General features: G+C 38.5%; 1 protein-coding gene across 4 annotated transcripts in view; it reads left to right on the top strand.

Moving 5' to 3' along the window:
- Positions 1-21,267, top strand: part of LOC121329154 (plexin-A1-like) — a 199,184-nt gene that overhangs the window by 7,542 nt on the left and 170,375 nt on the right. For 3 of the 4 annotated variants that reach the window (XM_041274549.1, XM_041274552.1, XM_041274551.1), the window contains exon 2: positions 16,527-17,836. In XM_041274549.1, the coding sequence (XP_041130483.1) occupies positions 16,667-17,836 (1,170 nt within the window). In that variant the 5' untranslated portion in view covers positions 16,527-16,666. Of the gene's footprint in view, positions 1-6,877; positions 6,989-16,526; positions 17,837-21,267 lie in introns of all 4 variants that reach the window. The other variant, XM_041274550.1, reaches the window with a different exon arrangement.

The following is a 21,267-nucleotide window of genomic DNA, read 5'->3' as shown; positions in this document are numbered from 1 at the left end:
GGAGGCAAAACTTAATCCATTGTTTTGTTATGATTCATTTGCAGTCGCCTCATTTTTTGCATGTGTCTGTTTGCCATAAGGTGTGTTGTCTGCTTTAACTTGTTTAACCTGTTAACACACTATCCCTGTGCAAGCTGGCATTATTTTTCTGCCTATAATGTTGTGAAAGGGGGTTCTGACTTTCACCTAATATAAACCAGGTTGACTTTATTTTAACATGTGATAGTACTGGAGGGGAGTGGGGTGGAGCTGTGCAAAAATCAAGTTATTTGTAATAAAAACAATCATACTCAAGTATGAAAAAAAACAAAACAACAACCTTTAATTCAGAAAGGCTGCAAGTCCTTATTGAAGATGCCTGATGGCTTATTAGGCATTATTTCTAACAGTGTTTATGCGTGATGTCGGGTAAACACTAAATTTGAAATCATATTCTCTCTGATCATAGCATAGAAAATATACCTCGCCAGAACCTTTGATGCATATTACCTTTTACAGACCCCATGTAGCATTGGGACTTTCATCCCCAAAGTCTTTCAAGTCAGTCCCTTCTTCCTCTCCTAGCCCCCATCCTCTTCTAAACTACCTCTAGGGTATTGAGAGTTGCTCTCAATACCCTAGATAAAGATACACTAGGCCTTTTCTGTCTGCAAAAAAATAATTTGATTGTAAAAGAGGCATGGCTGCATGTATATTTGTGATTCAATGTTAATGTTGAGCCCTGAACTTATAGTTCTATACTCTGTATGTCTGTGCCAAGCAACAGCAACATTCTAGAGAGTTATACAACTTAACATATTACTTAGTCTTAGCTGGGTGCATACCTTAAGGGTAAGTTTTGAGATTTTCTGTAGTGGAAAGACCTTCATTGGTTTTGCAACATATTCTAAGGGGAACACTAATATTTAAAAGCCACTTGAGAAACCTAGTAAAGCTTTAGATTTTGTGAGTGGTGAAAAAGCTAGGCTTATTCTGCATAGTTAATATAAATGGATTTACAGGACGACACTGGAGCCTACTAAATTGATGTAACGAAATGTTCTCCTGTGAAGATGACGATGCAAGATTAAAGAGCTAAATGCTAGTTTCAGTGGAAATGTCAATAACATCAAAGCTTTGGAGTTATCGGAAAGGTTCATCAGGATAGTGCTTAATTCACATTCATCGCTCACAATGGATGCTTAAAAGATTTTGACCTCCAGGAAATACCTGGATTAGCGTAGTGATTTGCTTCTCAAATGTGGGAAAAAGCAAATTGGTTTTAGAGATCAGACAGTTCTAATTTATTATTATTATTTTTTATATAAAGGTTACAGAACCACAACATCTTTTAATCAGTCTTGCAAGTGTAATGGTCTTCAATGACAGGAGGAATTCTTGCTGCTATTTACAGGGGATTCTGCTGTCATTCCCTGTTTTTTGACAGATGATTTTGATTAGGATAGTTAGGGCTGCAGTAGCTTTGCATCAGCTGCAGTGACCCAGGCCACAGAGCAATTTTAAGTGTGTTTTTCTTGTTGTGTTTTTTTTTTTTTTTAAAGATCATAACAGATCTCTACTGCAGTATGCGTCGCATTAGCCCATGCAATGACTTGCATGTTAGCAGTTCCATATAGCGAGCCTATCTGTGAATCTATCAACAATTGCAATACATTGATTTTGAATGATCCCACAAAGTGTTGATGGGTGTGAGAGCTGTGCAAATCCACATATATATATATATATATATATATATATATATATATATATATATATATATATATATATATATATATATATATATATATATATAAATATATACACACACACACACACACATGTACTGTGCAAAAGTTTTAGGCAGGTGTGAAAAAATGCTGTAAAGAATGCTTTCAAAAATAGACATGTTAATAGTTTATATTTATCAATTAACTAAATGCAAAGTGAGTGAACAGAAGAAAAATCTACATCAAATCAATATTTGGTGTGACCACCCTTTGCCTTAAAAACAGCATCAATTTTTCGAGGTACATTTGCACACAGTTTATGGAGGAACTCGGCAGGTAGGTTGGCCCAAACATCTTGGAGAACTAACCACAGTTCTTCTGTGGATTTAGGCAGCCTCAGTTGCTTCTCTCTCTTCATGTAATCCCAGACAGACTCGATGATGTTGAGATCAGGGCTCTTTGGGGTCCATACCATCACTTCCAGGACTCCTTGTTCTTCTTTATGCTGAAGACAGTTCTTAATGACTTTCGCTGTATGTTTGGGGTCGTTGTCATGCTGCAGAATAAATTTGGGGGCAATCAAATCCATATTTCGTGTGACCACCCTTTGCCTCCAAAACAGCATCAATTCTTCTAGGTACACTTGCACAAAGTCAGGGATTTTGTAGTCATATAGTCAGGTGTATGATTAAACAATTATACCAAACAGGTGCTAATGATCATCAATTCAATATGCAGGTTGAAACACAATCATTAACTGAAACAGAAACAGCTGTGTAGGAGGAATAAAACTGGGTGAGGAACAGCCAAACTCAGCTAACAAGGTGAGGTTGCTGAAGACAATTTACTGTCAAAAGTCATACACCATGGCAACACTGAGCACAGCAACAAGACACAAGGTAGTTATACTGCATCAGCAAGGTCTCTCCCAGGCAGAAATTTCAAGGCAGACAGTGGTTTCCAGATGTGCTGTCCAAGCTCTTTTGAAGAAGCACAAACTGGCAACGTTGAGGACCGTAGACGCAGTGGTCGGCCAAGGAAACTTACTGCAGCAGATGAAAGACACATGCTTACTTCCCTTCGCAATCGGAAGATGTCCAGCAGTGCCATCAGCTCAGAATTGGCAGAAAACAGTGGGACCTTGGTACACCCATCTACTGTCCGGAGAAGTCTGGTCAGAAGTGGCCTTGATGGAAGACTTGCGGCCAAAAAGCCATACCTCCGACGTGGAAACAAGGCCAAACGACTCAACTATGCACAAACACAGGAACTGGGGTGCAGAAAAATGGCAGCAGGTGCTCTGGACTGATGAGTCAAAATTTGAAATATTTGGCTGTAGCAGAAGGCAGTTTGTTCGCCGAAGGGCTGGAGAGCGGTACACGAATGAGTGTCTGCAGGCAACAGTGAAGCATGGTGGAGGTTCCTTGCAAGTTTGGGGCTGCATTTCTGCAAATGGAGTTGGGAATTTGGTCAGAATTAATGGTCTCCTCAATGCTGAGAAGTACAAGCAGATACTTATCCATCATGCATTACCATCAGGGAGGCATCTGATTGCCCCCAGATTTATTCTGCAGCATGACAACGACCCCAAACATACAGTGAAAGTCATTAAGAACTATCTTCATCATAAAGAAGAACAAGGAGTCCTGGAAGTGATGGTATGGACCCCAAAGAGCCCTGATCTCAACATCGTCGAGTCTGTCTGGGATTACATGAAGAGAGAGAAGCAACTGAGGCTGCCTAAATCCACAGAAGAACTGTGGTTAGTTCTCCAAGATGTTTGGGCCAACCTACCTGCTGAGTTCCTCCATAAACTGTGTGCAAGTGTACCTCGAAGAATTGATGCTGTTTTTAAGGCAAAGGGTGGTCACACCAAATATTGATTTGATGTAGATTTTTCTTCTGTTCACTCACTTTGCATTTAGTTAATTGATAAATATAAACTATTAACATGTCTATTTTTGAAAGCATTCTTACTTTACAGCATTTTTTCACATATGCCTGAAGCTTTTGCACAGTACTGTATGTATATATATATATATGTATGTGTGTGATATATAAATTAAAAGATCCAATACAAATTAACATGCCCATGCGATAGCTCTGCTGTTTTTTTGATCAGTCACTGAAAGAAAACCAGAATGTATTTGGTACAATGGATTTCTTTACGCAAAACTAAGTGCTGAATAATTTGCTTACTCCCCCATCTCTACCTGATTACGAACAGTAACTTACAGTAAAGTAAGCTGCAGCACTTTCCAAGAGATCCTGAAAGATGCATCTATTGCTCCGGCTGTAGTTAACTCTTTGAAGAGCAGTCGGATCATGTATCTTTGCACTGTCCCCTTCTTTGTTGACAGATCCTTCAGTGTGGAAATTAATGATTCCCAGAATGTCTCTCCTGGTTGTGGGGGTGGGTTTTAAATAACATGGAGAGGAAGCACTTGGATTAGAGAAATCATTTACTGAGAGTTAATTGACTTTGTTCTGACAGTTCTTTACACACACAGGTTTAGCATAACCTCATTGCTTACCCGTTTGTTTATTCAGTAACCCAGGTTGGTTATGGAGAGTAAACTGTCAGTAATTCCTAAAGGTTTCCCTGGTACAAGTCCTCAGACTTCTAATTTTACATAGCTGTCTGCAACATGACAATTCCATTGTATTGTACTTGGAGGACAGCTTGTGATTTGTGTTTTTTAAAGGCTGTTGCCATCCCTATGTGTGTGTATATATATAATATAATGTGTGTGTGTGTGTGTGTGTGTGTGTGTGTGTGTGTGTAGATTTTCCCACCGGAAGTGTTTTGCTTTTGTTTCTTTTTTTTTTTAAACCCAATGAAGGTTCTCCCGCTTTGCTGGCTTGTTATGGCAGGATGCACTGCTCTGTGGGATGTCATCAGTGTGCGCCAGAAAAGATTGTTTTCACATGGTCAGCTTGGAGATCGGATTACATTACAGGCAATAATGGCAATACATTACAGGCTCCACAATGGCACTTTTACCAGACTCCCCTCTTACAAATAAATACTATCAAACATAAAAGGAACCCTTAAAAAAAAAAAAAAAAAAAAAAAAAAAAAAGTATTTATAAACCTAATGAACTGGAGTCAATCTCTTTTGCTGCTGCGCTACACTCTTCACTAAGTCACTGTGTTTCAGTGTCTGAATGTCGCTGGTGTGTAATTTTATCCTCATTCTCAAACAGTGTACAGTGTGCATGCTCCTCCTGCAAAGCATTACAGTGGTGACAGACATGGAGTTGTAGTAGTGGTGAGCACCCTGCATGCTGAGTTTTTTGTTCTTGTACACTGCTTGGATTGTTTGGTGGGGGTATGTGGACTCGGACATTAACCAGGGTCCTATTTTCCTTGTTAATTAGCACAACCAACATCTGCTGTTGCAGTAGAAGCTCATTTTGTGCCTCTGTCGAACTACAGTCTCTGTGCCCTTTACCTTTCTTTTGGCTGCTTTTGATCTCTCTTCAATCAGTTCTCCTGCTCCAGAATGCCATCTGTCTTTCCCTGCTGCTCACACCAGATTTGCATACCCTTGTGTGTAAAGAAGTCTATCACTAGTCACTCAGCATTCAGACCTAATTGCAGTGCCAAGGCAGCTCTGATTGTGGGATTCTTTCAACGGTGGCAAGTTGAGTTGGTACCAACAGAAAGCAAATGGTTAGTACATTACCTTGGCCGAAGGGATTTTAGTATTTCCTGCTGAAGTGTAAGCAAGCATAATCATTTTAAAGGGCTGCATAATGTAGCTTTTTACCCCCAGTTCAGTCAATAAGGAAATTGGCAGATGTTTTACTGTGGCAATTACAGAATTCAGTACTGGTAGATTCTTGTTTGGTTATTTTGATGTGGCGTAGGTGCATAGGATTGGTACAAGCAGGTTGGTATGAAATGTCCTGCATGTCCTTAGTGTTTTGTAACTCTTCTGAGCTCCTATTTTGGTATTTACCAGTAAGCGTTAAGTTATAAATTTTCTGGCAAATAATCACTTCATTGTAATTTCCATGTAATTTGCACAAAACAATCCTGCTGGTGTTAATAGATCCTGTTTGCAAAAATGGACAAAGATCAGTATTACATTGTATGTGTTTAGGGAGTATGAATTCATAGTTTGAGCCAGTATCAAATTATTTAACAGCAATTGGCATACACAGTGGCATAGTGGCTGCCTTTATTCCCCCATGCAGCATCTATTGCAAAAACAAATAAATAAACCAAATATAAATTTCCAGTCTTCCATGACCTGAAGTTACTTCCCTTCCTCCACAGCAGCCAGCCCAGTACTTGCAGAGATTCTCTCCACCAGCCTTGTCAATTCAGTGAGCTCAATTCCCACAGACTTGAACCCACAACCTTCTGATCTCGAGTTGCCTATGCGGATCAATACTTCATTGGGCTCTTGTTCCCTCCTGGATTCACACTCCACTCCAGGTTTCCTTTTTTGTCTCAGCCCCTTCCGGCATTCCCCCCATTCTCCTTTGACCCTTGTTTTACAAGCGGCAGTAAAAATCCATGATTATGTGTGTCCCTGTAAACGGAGCTAGTGGAACAGCTCACTGCTGCATGGTGAATTAACTGGATTGAGACGGGGCCTTGTTATGCTAATGGTAAGGCATACAGCAGTGTCGTCTGTGTTGATTGCCCGTTGCCTCTGACAAAACCTAACCTTTGGCAGGTGAAGCGTCCGGCTATGATAATTTGGCACAGATATGTCTTCTGTGTGTGTGAGTGTGTCGTTACCATTGAGGTTGACTGCACTGTTGTACCCCAGGGAAGCAAAACAAAATTGAGGAACAAATCATAGGTTTTTTTTTTTTTTTTTTTTTTTTTCCAACCATGTGTTCAAATTTACAGGAAATGTCCTGTCTGTTTTTTCCACCATGCATTGATTAGATAGATTTATACTAAACTGAAGTGTTTACATCTGTAAGCAGTGTCCATTTTGTTTGAAGTATGATTGTAAATACATTAAAAAGAAATTAAACATGTCTTTCTCAGACTGTTTCTTCTTCCAGCAATAGGATATGACCAGAGAAAGGGGATATCAAGACTCGGAAGAATATTTTAGGGATGTGATGTAATAGCCATTTCTTTTGTGGAAAAAAAAATTATGGCCATTAGTTAAAACCGCCATCTCCTCATTCTTCTTTCTCAGATTGATGCCACCACCGGAAAAGGGTTTGAACCAGTCTAAAACAGGATGGAGATTTCCTGGTATAAAAACAACCAAGAAATATGAAATGGGCACATCTTGCACACTGAAAAAGTAAAACCAACTTTCAGCATTTCTAGGATCTGATCCACATTGTTAAAAAATGATATTGTCATTAAGACCAAAGTAATAGACATGGTTCATGGAATATTTGGGGAGCAGCTACATACATACTGGTTGTACCCCTATCCACGTCCCACATTTCTGTGCAACCTTAGCATGAAACGAGGGAGTCTGGAAATGGAAACCACATGAAAATATATTTTAAATATCACAGTAAAAGGATTTCAAGAATTCATCTGTTATGACTTTGTGCCACACTGCCATTCAGAATCTATTTTTTTTTTTTTTTTCGCATTAGGGGAGATAATAAGTTGTATTTGCATAAACACATGCAAATCACAATTTAAATGACTGTAACTGGTCGGGAATATGAGGCAGATATTTTAAATGGTACACCACATCAAGAAGCAACATTTGAGATTGATGAGCAAATGCTTCCATTATGACTTTTAAATTGAATGCAAATTAACTTACCAATCACTTGAAATAGATTATGTACATCCAGCGATTTGCTTTGGTTGTAAATACACAAGTTTCTCTTTTTGCACAAGTCATGTTAATAGTACTTCATACAAACTAAACAAGAGGGGATTTGATTTGCTTAGTAGAGTGATTTACTATACAGAAAAACCTTTAGCTATTTAACATGTTGACAAATATTTGAAATTCAAAGTTATTCAAGTGGCTAGGCCCTTGGGGGAAACCGTCAGGCTTTTAAGATTCTAAAAATAATACCAAGCATATAAAAAAGGTATAGCAAACTACAGTAAGTGTTGCTATTCAAACCACCACAAGCCCAAATGTCGACATTTGAAAAGTTGAAACTTCTCATTTAAGACCGCTACGACAACCCCTAATTGTTCAATTTTCAATTTGAAGAAGCAGACAGTAAATGTGCAGTCTATATATTTTTTTAATATAAACTTTGTATTGAATTAAGTGCTTGAACCAATAATTTCTCTTTTGAAAGCATTTGTTTATTAACTCACATATTCTGAGGGCTGTAAATTAAAGCCAGTTGAAGCAAAACAACATTTTTATGTCCAAAGGCTTGAGGAATTTGATTAATTTGGCTGACTTTCAGAGAAATAGGTCTTCTCCCTTCTGCTGTGCCATGATAATGGAAGTGGAGAACATCAATTGTTCTGGGTACATTGTCATTTTATCTAGCCTCGACCACTTTGTGCAGCTTCTGTGTTAAAACATTCCACTTGGAACTTTGAAGCCTAGCAGCTGAAGTAAGGATACGTTTTGGAGTGATCTCTCGTAAAGATTACACCTTAATACCACCAGCCACAGCTGCTATTAAACAGTTAAACAAGTGGATCTCTTCACTTGAAAACAGAATGCTTCTGGAGAGACCCCCAGTGAAACACTATATAAATCAGGATGATGACCTCAGTTTTGCTTGTTAGTTTGGAAGTTCCCTCTGTTTCATGAATCATTTTAAATCCATGACCCAGATTGTTTAAAGAGAGGAAAACTTTACTAAACCGAAAGGATAAAAGTGTGTTACTGTGAGGAACTTTGGTCTTTTAATCCAGAAAATCCACTATTGGGTTTCACAAGTTGTCCCCCCTTCCTCTTGCTCCTGTAACATAGTAACTGTATAAAGAAAACTGCAAATGAGATGCAAAGTCTGACATCACTGCTTTGAGGGAATGGCTAATCAATTATGTTGCACAGACACATGTGTTAAGGTAGTTGTGCTGTTTCTCTCTTCTTGTACACACTCTGCACTTTACAGTTGAGCCAAAGCTCCAGTTTCCTTGGACTTTCTTATTTGTTTTACTAGAAGACCACAAGCATGCAGACGAGTCACGTGACTTGATTAGGAGAACCATTTTGCACCACTTAGTCAATTTCAACCACAAGGTCCCTAGGAGAGATTCATAATGTACAAGTAATTGGGGAGGGTATGAGAACAAAATCTGGATCCCACCTCCCCATGAAAGACATTTTGCTTGAAATATGAAACCTTTCACTTCAAGTAATTATGTATTGAGCTGCATATTATTGATTCAATCTCTTCTCTTGGTTAATGTGTGTGGTATTGTTGTTAGTCTTTTGTAGTTTACTACAACATTGTAATATTATAATGTAGTGTAAAGCCTTCATGGATGTGAAATGTATTTAAATATTTATAGATTTCAACTAAGTAGTGGACTAAAGGTGGTAGCTTAGTCCTTTCTGATTTAGTTTAATTGAAGTTCTGTGGTTATTTCTGTCCTACAGGTTCTCAAAAATTAAACAAGAATTTTGTTTCAAATCCCCTCCCCCAACCCCCCACCCCCCCCCTCCCCCCCAAAAAAAAAAACAAACATCTTACTGAATTTTGGGCCATTTGACATGACTTCACAGTTAGGAATGTGTATACAGTAAGTGGTTAGCATACAAAACAAGACGCCTGTCGGGAGGATTGCATGATGATTGGAAAATTTACACAGATTATGTGTGAAGTCTCCGGAGCACTTGTTTGAAACCAGTGACGGTTTTGTGCTGTAATTCACAGCTGGAATGCACAAGGAAGAACATGAGACTGATAAATCTGATGGCCTTCCAGCTTGGCATGCAGGCTGTCAGCCAGATCCAAAACAATGTGTGTGTGTCTTCATGTTTCTAAAGGCTTGGGACTACAATAGGTTTTAGACAGAAACTGCGACCATTTTTTCCACAGCCAAGGTCATGCACTCACTGCACCAATATTTTTATATGTTAAAATAGAAGAAACTACTGCCTTTTGAGAATGTAAACAAACTGGACTAAAGGACATCTTTCTAAAAAGACTGCACAGCAGGCTAAACTAAATTAGTTTGTGAATAACATGTACTAAATTGAGCCTGAATGCTGTGCTGTCCATTCCTCTTTTGCCAAGTTTTGTTTTAAGGGAATTAGTCATATTTTGTTTCACCCTGACAAGTGTAAGTTATGTATTTTATTACTATGGCACTTTAATCTACCACTAGTTTGGTATGGGTATCCAAAATCCAGTACACAGAGGCAATTAGTGGCAATAACCGAACTTGTTCTTCTTGTACTGCTTTGGTTAATAAAGCGTGGTCAAGACATCAAGTAAATTAGTTTCACTTTAGAGTAAGAGCTATTTCAAAACCTTGTTTTTTCATTAGTAAAATGTTAATTTGCATGCATTTGCTTCAAAACAAAATGCATGTCGAATGAATAGGGAGTCTTTTCCTGCCTGTCATCTTTCACTTACACCTGCTATGTATGATACGTAAAGCTTCCAGCTTGAAGACAGCAGTAAATTGTGTGGTAGATGACGTTTTCCATAAAGAAACCGGGCTGCCGTCTCTCTTTCAGACTGCGGAAATCCAGAATAAGAAACCTTCTCTGATGTCATTGTCTCCCGCTCTGGCTGTTTGAGTACCTGTTAATGGAGTTTTACCAGTTCATGTTTGGCTTTTAATTATATTGGGATTATTTTGTATAATTAATGTGTTGTGCAATTTTAGTGATATCACCCTGGCAATTTGTGTTTGCAATAAGAAACATAACCAACAAAGTCGAATTAACCTGAACAAATAAGAAAAAAAAAGACTTACTAAAACAATTATTTTTAATTGGTTTCCATTGTTGGTATTCCAGTTATAAAACTGAATGGGCAGGATGCCATTATTTTTCAGAGATGGACTAATATCAGATGGTTTCTAACCCATATTTGGTAGCAGTAACCCATATAACTAGGCTTTTAATTATGAAAATAAATTGTGCATGACTGTTTTTGATTTTTAAAGCTTCAAGTTGAAATCCCTCATGCATTTCATTTTAATCTTTGTAAACTTAAATGTGTTGAAAGAAGTAAGATTATGCTGCATCATTATTTACCTCCGTCAGAAAGGAAATACCCTAAACTAATGACAGACGTTGTCCACTGTTTGGCCAGTAAGGAGGGCACTTTACAAAGATCTCCACTGACAGAGATGTGTCTCTAGAGGTAGAGTCAATGAAAAACCATGTGTGTGTTGCTAAACCTATTTTATATTTTTATTTTCCTTAAACATACAGTTTTGACTTTCTGTGTGTCAATTAAGGTTACGTGGCTATTGTTAACTTTTGGTATATTTTAGGGGTGCAATAGCCTATCAACATGGCACCAATATAAGGGAAAAAATTACAAACTGCTATCGCAAGAACACTGAGACAGTCATTTTCCTTGCATACTGTGTAAAACGCGATCATCCTGCAGAAAATATGTCTCAAAAGAGCAGCATTTGGAATTTTTTAGAAATATCTGAAGACAACAATAGTGTATAGTGAAGTTGTGTGCAGCAGAACAGACTTAATTGTCTGACTGCTACATTGTCCAACGATGAACTATTGGTATAATATTATATTATTATAATTCTGATGTGCATTTTGAAGCAGAATTTGATTATTGTGCCATCTTAAATTCAAGTTTGACTAAATTTTGTAACCGGAAATATAATGTCTAGTATTTATTTATTTATTTGGTTAAGAGAACAATTTAAGTTGTTCTGCATTTAAGCAGTGTATGTTTACAATGAGAATTAAAAAAAAAAAAAAAAAAAAAAAAAAAATGTTGTAGTTGACATTGTGTAGGCTACATTTTTTTCTTTCGACTGTACAGTATACATAAAAGTTATAGTACGCAATGTTTGACAAAGTGGCTATAAAAGTTAATGTCACATATGTTTTTACTATAACAAATGCAAGATGTTATTTTTGTGTGACTTGTAAAAGAAATGTAAAATTGCAATCAAGCATGCAATATAATACTAAGTTTATTCTTTGTATTCATTTTCTGAAGTAAATGCAACAAGTAAAAAAATACCTGTTCATTTGACATCCTATAATTATAAAACAGTATAATATAAGCCCTATGTCTGGTTTTAGTACTTTGCAATCGCTTACCTGAGCTATCTATGATTATTGATATCCAGTCGATATTGGTCGATATGGGCAGATATCATCGGCTATTGATATCGGACAAGAAAATCTTAATAGGTGCACCCCTAGTATACTTCTATTAAGCAAGTGAGTGGAGCTTAGTATATATGCATACTTGCCAACAGTTGGAAACATTTCAGCCGGAAACCATTTTACATGCAAAGTCATTGTTCTAGAAACTGTGGTGTGTAATGCATGCTCTTGTAATCCAAACAGACAGGTGGTCAACTGGCCCCAGAGTACTTGTGTTAGACATGCATCTACGCTGAGTCAACTCTGGCTAAGGCCAATCGCACAGCATCACTAACGAAAGGCATCTGTGCTGGTAATGATGCCACTTGCGCTCCGGAATGTGGAAGAGGTATCTCTGTAAATGGGTCTCCTGTTTCCCTTCACAACTAAAGGACTCCAGCTATGTGTTAACATACCCATGTTCTTCTAACAGTTCAGCAACTGCAGCCATCATCAAATTAGAATTGGATTTAACTGCACCTTTTATTTTTAAATGCTCCAATTCAGCTCTCTTGTAATTGCTGCTTTGTGCTTTCTATTGAAGTAGCCCCTTTTAACTGTGTGTTGATTTGGTTGTCAATGAAGTGTTAGACACTCTTGTGTCCCCCATGCCATTTTCTAAATGCTTTTTATACAAATATACAATTCAGAAGAGAGTTTCAGCTAGTGCCTTCATCTGTGTGACCTGTTCTTTCAAACCTTTATCTGCTTGGCTTGTTGGAATGAGAAGTTTTCAGCATTTAAAGTTACAGATGATGGTATGTTTAACTGAGTTGACACAGATTGGATTAGATCAGACGTCCAAATTTGAGTTTGTTTAAAACTCGTTTTCTGGCTGATCCATGCCATTTCCCCTAAGGGCTTTCTGGTATTCTTCCAACCTCCATCAGCCCTCGCTTGAAACACTTTGGACTCACAAACCCTGAGCACGCCCCACAAGTAGGGGGCTGTGAGGCATGTTCAATGCCTGACATCACTTGTGCCATGGAGAGGCGTTCATTTAGTATTGCCTTCCAAACCCCACCACCCCAGCTGTCATTGATGTTGAGACTATGCATCTGTTGTGCAATGTGTAGTTAATTCTGAATACTAATCCTCTGGCACTTTAGTCTGTTCTTGCAATCCAAGTATCACATTTCTAATACATATCATCTGTTTATTTTACTTAAAGTTCATTTAAACCTCTCCATCCTGTTTTTTTTTTTTTTTTTTGTAATTTTAGAACCTGTTTATCCTAGTGTACCCAACAACAGAATAAAGTCTGGAAAGACCTGTATATTTGTAGTAACAGTTTATCTTTTATTTGTAGTAACATAATACTGCACATAGGTTTTGGCCCTGCATAGACAGCATCTTTGAGGGATGTTTACTAATATAGCTTGGTTGATTTGCAGCTGTCTTGCTGTGAATATAGTTGTGTTTAGTGTGCAAATCTAGTTGGTCATTTGCTTGTGTATGCAGGATTTTAATAGTCAGTTTGCCACTTTGTGCTCAACAAGTGGAAATTATAAATTTTACTATGGACAGTTGTTGTGAAATGGGGTTCCATTTTTAAGAATGCTAACCATGGAATGCAGCATTTTCACAGGAACACTCAACACAACCTGGTATCCATCCAAATTGTGTGTTTGTGTGTGTGTGTATGTGTGTGTGTGTGTGTGTATATATATATATAACTCACACATGATAAATCAGCCAATCACAGAGCAGCATTTCCAAACATTCCATACCTCTTATGTTGTGTATAAATGTCATCCCGTGCAAAGAATGATAGATATTTTACAAATAAAACACTCTAAATAAAAACATAACAACATGGAAAATCCTGTTATTAACTTCGACCTTTGTTTTAATTTGGATAATTCGTACATCTTACTTACTGATGGCACGGGCCGTGAATGTCACTCAAACATCAGCTTTACAGACCAAAAATCACCAAGGTGGTCTTAGGCAGTCCCAATATCACTGATATATGAATGTCCTCACAGCCAGATTTTGAAAATTGCCCTGTAAAAAGCTTTCAAGGATACATCAGCACTACATGAAAAATAAAACATAAACTATCTCAACTTGCTGTTCCGAATGTATTAGGTCATTATATAATAATCCGTATGCGTCCAAACATTTGCATAATTCTGCACTGCTAATGAAAAAAAAACTATTCTGTCGTTTCCAAAACTGATGCTTTAGTTTAAACCAGCCTTCATTTGCAAAACTTTCCCCTAAACAAACAAACCTCTTGTCATACTACGACCAATGTGTAGATGGAGATATCTATATCTATCTGTCTATCTACCTCTCGCTCTCTCTATAGCTCTCTCTATTTCTGTATATCTCTCTATATAAAAACAGCTAATTGACACACTGATTTCGTATTACTCTAGTATTAGACCAGCTGTGAACTAATGAAATGCAGAATTGTGTGCCAGTTTTTTTTTTTTCCCCAGGTATGTTGGATACAAAAGTGACACAATAGGCTATTTTGCTGTGGTGTCATGTTACTAGAAACTGCATGCATTTATTCTGATTTATTTCTAGAGGGTAACCCACATTTCCAGAGCCAGAGTCGTTAAGCATTACTCTCCAAGCACACATGCTTTTTCATAAAGCAATGTGTAGGAAAAAAAAAAAAAACCAAAAAAAAAACCACGTCATTATAATAGCAGAACAGTATCATAAAATAAAACTGAAGTGCTTCAAACCCTGAAATAAACTGACGGCTAAATATTGCAGCAGTCAATCCATGTCAACAGCTGTGTTCAGGTTTAGAAAACTCCTTTAGAAAACACGAGCCATTATTTGCTTTAACAACCTCTGTTGAACACCACTGAAATGTACAGAATTGAATGGTCCATGAATTTGGGGCTTCAATCTCTCTTATCTTATCTGATAAACAGATTGTTGCTTCTGTGTGGACAGCAAATGGCTGCTTAGTGTAGACAATTTGGGGAAAATATCAAGTAACCAGTTTAATTTTTGGCCAGGTTTGCTGGCAGTATTTAAAGTGTATGCATCTTGAGGCATTCATTAAAACTGTGTGCCTGTAAGCAAACCTCTAAAATTCAGTTTCTTGTTCTCTGCACACTTTATAAAAGACAAGGCTCACTGCAGAATGCTAATGGGGGGAAAAGCAAAACCCATCCCAGATGTGACCTACATGTTAAAAATATAATGTATATATATTTGCTTAAGTACAAGTCACTTTTTGTGCAAGTGCTGTAATTGATATGCCATGTGCAATAAATCATGGCGTTGCTATAGTATTCAAGCTATTCTCCCAGTAGACAGGTTTACTGATGGTGTCTGGAACCTGTGGCTTGCTCTATCCAAATTCAATCCATGGGTCTCTAAGCTAGCCAAACAATGTTTCTTTAGCACCCACAGGTACTCCAGTCGTCTAGTCCGATGTTGTTTTGGCTTCCACACACTTTTTGGATAATTTGGGGGGAAATGGTTACAACTGGTTTTCAACCAGTTAGTCCACTTCTGTTTTGCCCAAGGAGGAACATATATTTGCAGTCCTTTTTATGAACAAAACTTTCACATAAATAAACCTTGAATAGTGTCATTGCATCAGTTCCCCATTGGCTCTAATACAAAGCACAAACATTGAAACACGTAGTATAGGTCAGTGATAATGAAGTGCATAAGAAGTTGGGGGTCGGATTGAAATAGTGCTTATGATCCAATAAGGATTTGGCAATCATTCCAGTGGTTATAGGTTCTGTAGAATTTGCATGCAAGTCATATTCATATCTAACTATGGTGCCACAATATGATGGTGAGTCATATTTGGCCCTAGAGATCTACAGTATTACTTGGGGTACCTGGGTCTAGATAATAGAGGATGTTTCTGTATGTGTGTGTGTGCTGTTATGCACCATGTATTTGGTGGAATGCAAACACAATTTTATGGTTTTAATTAAATGAGTCCAGCAATGTTTCAAGGAGCCTTTTCGTCTTGCCAGCTTTAGTTTCACAAACAAGGACAAATTAGGGGAACTGCAGTTTAAAATTAAGAAATGACATCATGTGACATGCCAGCTCATACAATAAATGCTTTGTTCTATTCAGATGAGAATTCTGGATTCTAGAGAGCAGACTTGATGCTTTTCACTGTAATAACTTTCCACTTGCCATTGATGGGTGTAAAAGAATTGGGCAATGTGGCTTTCATTTTACTTTCTGGTTTAAGAATCTCAATAACCTTTGGATGGCGGTTATTTATCTCTTGAGGGTGGCTGTCTTTTATGGTATGATATGGTTTGGATAAAGACATCTGACAAATAAATTTAATAACAAATAATAATGGTTTCACTGCCTTAATCAGAATTGAAGATACAGCTGCTAGTCATTCCTTGGTTGCATCTAGTGTTTTTTGCATATTTTTCCATTTTGCTTAATGGAAATCTACTTGGTGTCCCAGGCTAGCCATCTATCCTCCAAATTAAAAGCTGTTAAGAATTTCCCCTAAGGACCAGTTGGTTTATTTTTGTTTTTGGCTCAACAGTCAAGGCTTTTATATTGACAATGCATAATCAATATGACATGTTCCATCATATTTCATTATGTGCTTTTTCCCTTGCAGGTATCTTCATTTTGCCACTGCAGATGATGCGATAGATAAGACAAAGAGAAGAGGACGTTGGATCAATAAGTTATTTATTTAATTTAAAATTAAGAATCAGAAGGGGAGAGAACTGCTCACTCAGAAAACACCCAGACAAAATGAAAACACTTTTTGTCAGAAATCCCTGCCCATTCTCATACCTGTGGAGTCTTTTCATTTTAGGGGTGATAGCCTCAGAAATGGCAGAGGGGACCCCATCACTTTTCAAAACTTTCTTCACCCAAGACTGGGGCCTGACACACTTGGTGATCCATAATAAAACTGGAGAAGTCTATATAGGAGCCGTCAATAGGATTTATAAGCTTTCAGACAACCTCACTCTCTTGAGGACTCACATGACTGGCCCAGTAGATGACAATGAGAAGTGCTACCCACCTCCTAGTGTCCAGTCGTGTCCCCATGGCTTGGTAGTCACCAACAATGTCAACAAACTCTTGCTAGTGGACTACACTCAGAATCGCATAATTGCATGTGGTAGCGCCTCTCAGGGAATCTGCCAGTTTCTGCGGCTGGACGACCTCTTCAAGCTTGGGGAGCCCCACCACCGCAAGGAACACTACCTCTCCAGTGTCAATGAGTCTGGCACCATGTCTGGTGTTATCATCAGTGGACCCAATGAGCTCAAACTGTTCATTGGGACCCCCATCGATGGCAAGTCAGAGTACTTCCCTACCCTGTCCAGCCGGAAGCTCAAGGTCAATGAGGAAGACGCCGAGATGTTCAGCTTCGTCTACCAGGATGAGTTTGTGTCCTCCCAGCTCAAGATCCCCTCCGACACTCTTTCCAAGTTTCCAGCATTTGATATCTACTACATCTACAGTTTCAGCAGTGAACAGTTTGTCTATTACCTCACCCTCCAGCTGGACACCCAGCTGACTTCTCCAGACGCTAGCGGGGAACAATTTTTCACTTCCAAGATAGTTCGCCTGTGTGTGGATGACCCCAAGTTTTACTCCTACGTGGAGTTCCCCATCGGTTGCAAGAAGGATGGAGTGGAATATTTTCTTATCCAAGATGCCTATCTGAGCAAGCCCGGAAAGCACTTAGCTAGGTCACTGGGGATCTCAGAGAAAGAGGACATCTTGTTCACAGTCTTCTCGCAGGGTCAGAAGAACCGGGCCAAGCCACCCAAGGAGTCGGCCATGTGCCTCTTCACCTTGCGCAAAATCAAGGAAAAGATCAAGGAGCGCATTCAGTCCTGTTACAGAGGAGAAGGCAAGCTGTCCCTGCCCTGGCTGCTGAACAAGGAGCTAGCCTGCATCAACTCGGTAAGTGAATGAAAGTTTTTTTTAATTGTTTTTATTGCATTTGCTTTACAAATATAGTGCTAGCAAAGAAATATTGATGCGTACTGTTGTCTTCCTTAACTTAATTTTATAGTCCTTAGAATCTTTTCAAATCTGTTTTACTACTCTTTATTGGATTATGTACCCCCCCAACTGCACGTATTGACAGTTGAACTTTCAAAATCTCACAATGGAGCCTGTCCTCCATGTTGGTCCACAGCTAGTCTTGTCCCCCTTGTGTTTTCTTTGCTTGATAGTTGACCCTTTTCAAATAAGGATTTTTCTAAACAAATGTTGTTCTATAACGTTACAGCTAGTCACTCTTCCCATTTCTGTTTCAATCCTGGCTGCCAAACTGTGAAAGGCCTTCCTACCCTTGCAAATATCATATCCTTAGAAGACAGTTCCTGGTGTCCCATGTCTTGTAACGTAACACGCCCCTATGTCTGCATCCTCCCAGTGGGCCAGGGATTTCATCCGCTGAAGGAGGTGTAGACTAGCTGTTAATGCTTATCTGTCCCGGATTTAGCCTTAGTATTTATTCAGATCATACATCATTAGCAAGTCCTTTGGATTTACCGTATGGCACTTAGTTTTCTCTGCCCCTCCATGCTAATTAATTTATATTATCTTCATGCTGTCTCTCAGTCAGCGATCCCAGGGGAAATATGAAAGCTCTGCCATCGAAATGCATACAGACAGGGAGATGTGGGACAGCATCCGACATGCTGCCATAGTAAACCAGCTGCATTATTCAAAGTGGGTATGAGGGCTTATTCTTCCTATCTCCTCACCTCAAACCTAGTGAGTAAGGATGGGAATCTAAGTTGAGGAGTTGAGTTACACTGATCCAACTACTCGGATAACATTGCCTTAGCTGCATATGCCTTTTGTGGTGAATCGTCAGTGTTTGCCTTTACTTGAATTTTCCATAGCATACATTTATGTATGAATGCATGCGTTTGCTATGGAGATGTACTGTATGTTTTGTTAATGGTTATGGTTGTACAAATTTTAAAGGGGACCTAGACCCAGTGACCCCACCCAGTTCAAGAAATTCATAAATACAATATAAGCAGTTATAAGACATTGGATTTGAAATTAATTTAATTAATTTTCTCCTCACTTACCAGTAAAAATGTATTTGTTTTTTATAATTTCTTATGGGGATATATCCCTATCCCATTGAAACCTGCTATGTATTATACCTGTCAAGCTGGTGTGTGTGTGTGTGTGTGTGTGTGTGTGTGTGTGTGTGTCTGTGCATTGAATTGCACCCCTGGAGCCAGACTGATCCACACACAGAGCAGCATACATTCAAGTGGTGTAATACAAATACTTGTCTTGCTGTGTGGTTATATGTACATAAAAAACACATAAAAAATGTTCCAAAAAACAAAAAGCACTATCTTTCCCACTGGGTACAAAGGTACTCTTCATAGACAGCTTTTATTTCATTGTCTTAACCAGCTATCTTGTCAAGTGGCCTAGGCTGTACTGAGAACCGCAATGGGCAATTGAGTGACTTGGCCGGCTGCCAAGTGATGGCTGCAGCATTCTGAACTTGGAGGACTGTCTTCAGCACTTGATCTACTGAACTCAATCTTCAGGGTGAAACACAAATGTTTATGAATGTATGTCTGCAGGGTTTGCTTTTTCAGGTTATATCAGCAGCGCATATTCAGTATGGTTAAGAAAGATATGAAAGAATAAGACCTTGTTAAAGATACCTGAACTCAACTGCTCCTGTTTGGTCAATTCAGAACAAATGCATAGTAAAGAACAGCAGAGAAATACCAGAGAAATGTACATCGTTGAGTACAGAATACAAATGAGGAGGTTGTTTTATTAGAGATCCAAATGCAGGCAACAAAAGCTTTGTTTGCAGACCAATATTTACGAAACACGTTAAAATATGCCATTTTTAAGAATTGAATCAAAATGTGTCCCTTTCAAAATTGATAACAAACTGCATTAAAACGTATTGTATCTTTTTGATTAGTTTTTTAATGTTTTATACAGCACAAATAAGAAATAGTCTAACAGGCAGCACAGGTACTGCTACTGTAAATGCAGTAGAGTCTGCAGCTATAGCAATCTTTGCCTGCACTTCAAAAACCGAAACAATGCCAAAGAGTTAAGCTATATTTTATAGTGCTAATGTCTTAGGTAATCTAATGGGTATACCAGGGTATTTAAGCATCGTATTTGAAAACGAATAGGTCTGGGTTTACGGAGAGAATTATCTTTGTGAAACAACACATTGGTTCAGATTGTAACGTTTGTTTGGCAGTGTTGCCAGCAAAAGAAGTTGTGACACAACTCTACAGTGAGCAAGGGGGAGGCAGAGTTGGGCTCATGTTTTGGAAGACACAACCTGCTATATACGTTGGTTGTGGGGCTTATTTTATCATGTCATCTATTGAAGCCAAACTACTCTGCTTGCATGTACATCACTCTCACAGTCATGGTCACTACAGTTTGTGAGGAGATTTTGTATTAACCCCAAGCGTTTCTGTTATGGTATTTGTAAAGTACTTTGCAAACCTCTGGCATCGTTGGGTTTCAACTTCAGCTGCCTTTTAGATACAAGTTTAATTATTTATTCTAACATCTAGGGATTGAGTAATGATAATGCATTGCTCCCTTGACTCTCATGCAGTGTATTGGGAGGGGGTATTGGATTCTTTACCACTGGTCATGCTGTCTTCAATACTGCACTAAAAAATGCAAGTGGTGCGGGCTCAGACTGACTGTTCTCCTTTTAGTATATAATTGCTCACCAATTCAAAATGATGCCTACCACTGTAACTGTTAATGGCGTAACCTTTGCAGTTAAATCTTTTTTTTTTTTGTGCCCTTTTAACAGACCCCTTGTTTATTATTTGTCGTTGTCTTATTAAAGTCTCGACCACTACATAGCATTTGTCCCCATTCTGGGCAGTACATATTGGTCACACATGCTGGACACTAATTATCCTTTCCTGGACAGAAAATCCAATTTTGCAAAATCCCACCTGTATCACCATCCAGCTTTAATGACACAGATGAAATAATTCCTCTTAAAGGGATACTCGAGCACGGAGGAAATTATAAACTCAATATTTATTATTTCTGGGACAAATGTGCATTCAGGCAAGCCCAGGTATTGTGTTAGGTATCTGCTAGGTTAGGCCTCGAACTCCAGGAAGGTGATTTATAATACAGTTTTTGCATGCTACGGAGGCATAATAATATTTCAAGATGTTTCAAAACAGTGAATAAATGTGTGGTTAATACAGCCAAACCATATTAATCTTACTTTTTCCTGTCAACTCCCTCATTGCTCTTGCAAATGGACTGCAGGTGGAAAAGCAGCAGTAGGCACAAGCATGACAAGTTCAGTACTCCACATACCCATCACATTTTCAATT

Source organism: Polyodon spathula, chromosome 16 (assembly GCF_017654505.1).
Source record: "Polyodon spathula isolate WHYD16114869_AA chromosome 16, ASM1765450v1, whole genome shotgun sequence".
In the NCBI taxonomy this organism is placed as follows: Eukaryota; Metazoa; Chordata; class Actinopteri; order Acipenseriformes; family Polyodontidae; genus Polyodon; species Polyodon spathula.
Note: the sequence above shows the minus strand (reverse complement) of the source record. Positions and strands in the feature narration are given on the sequence as shown.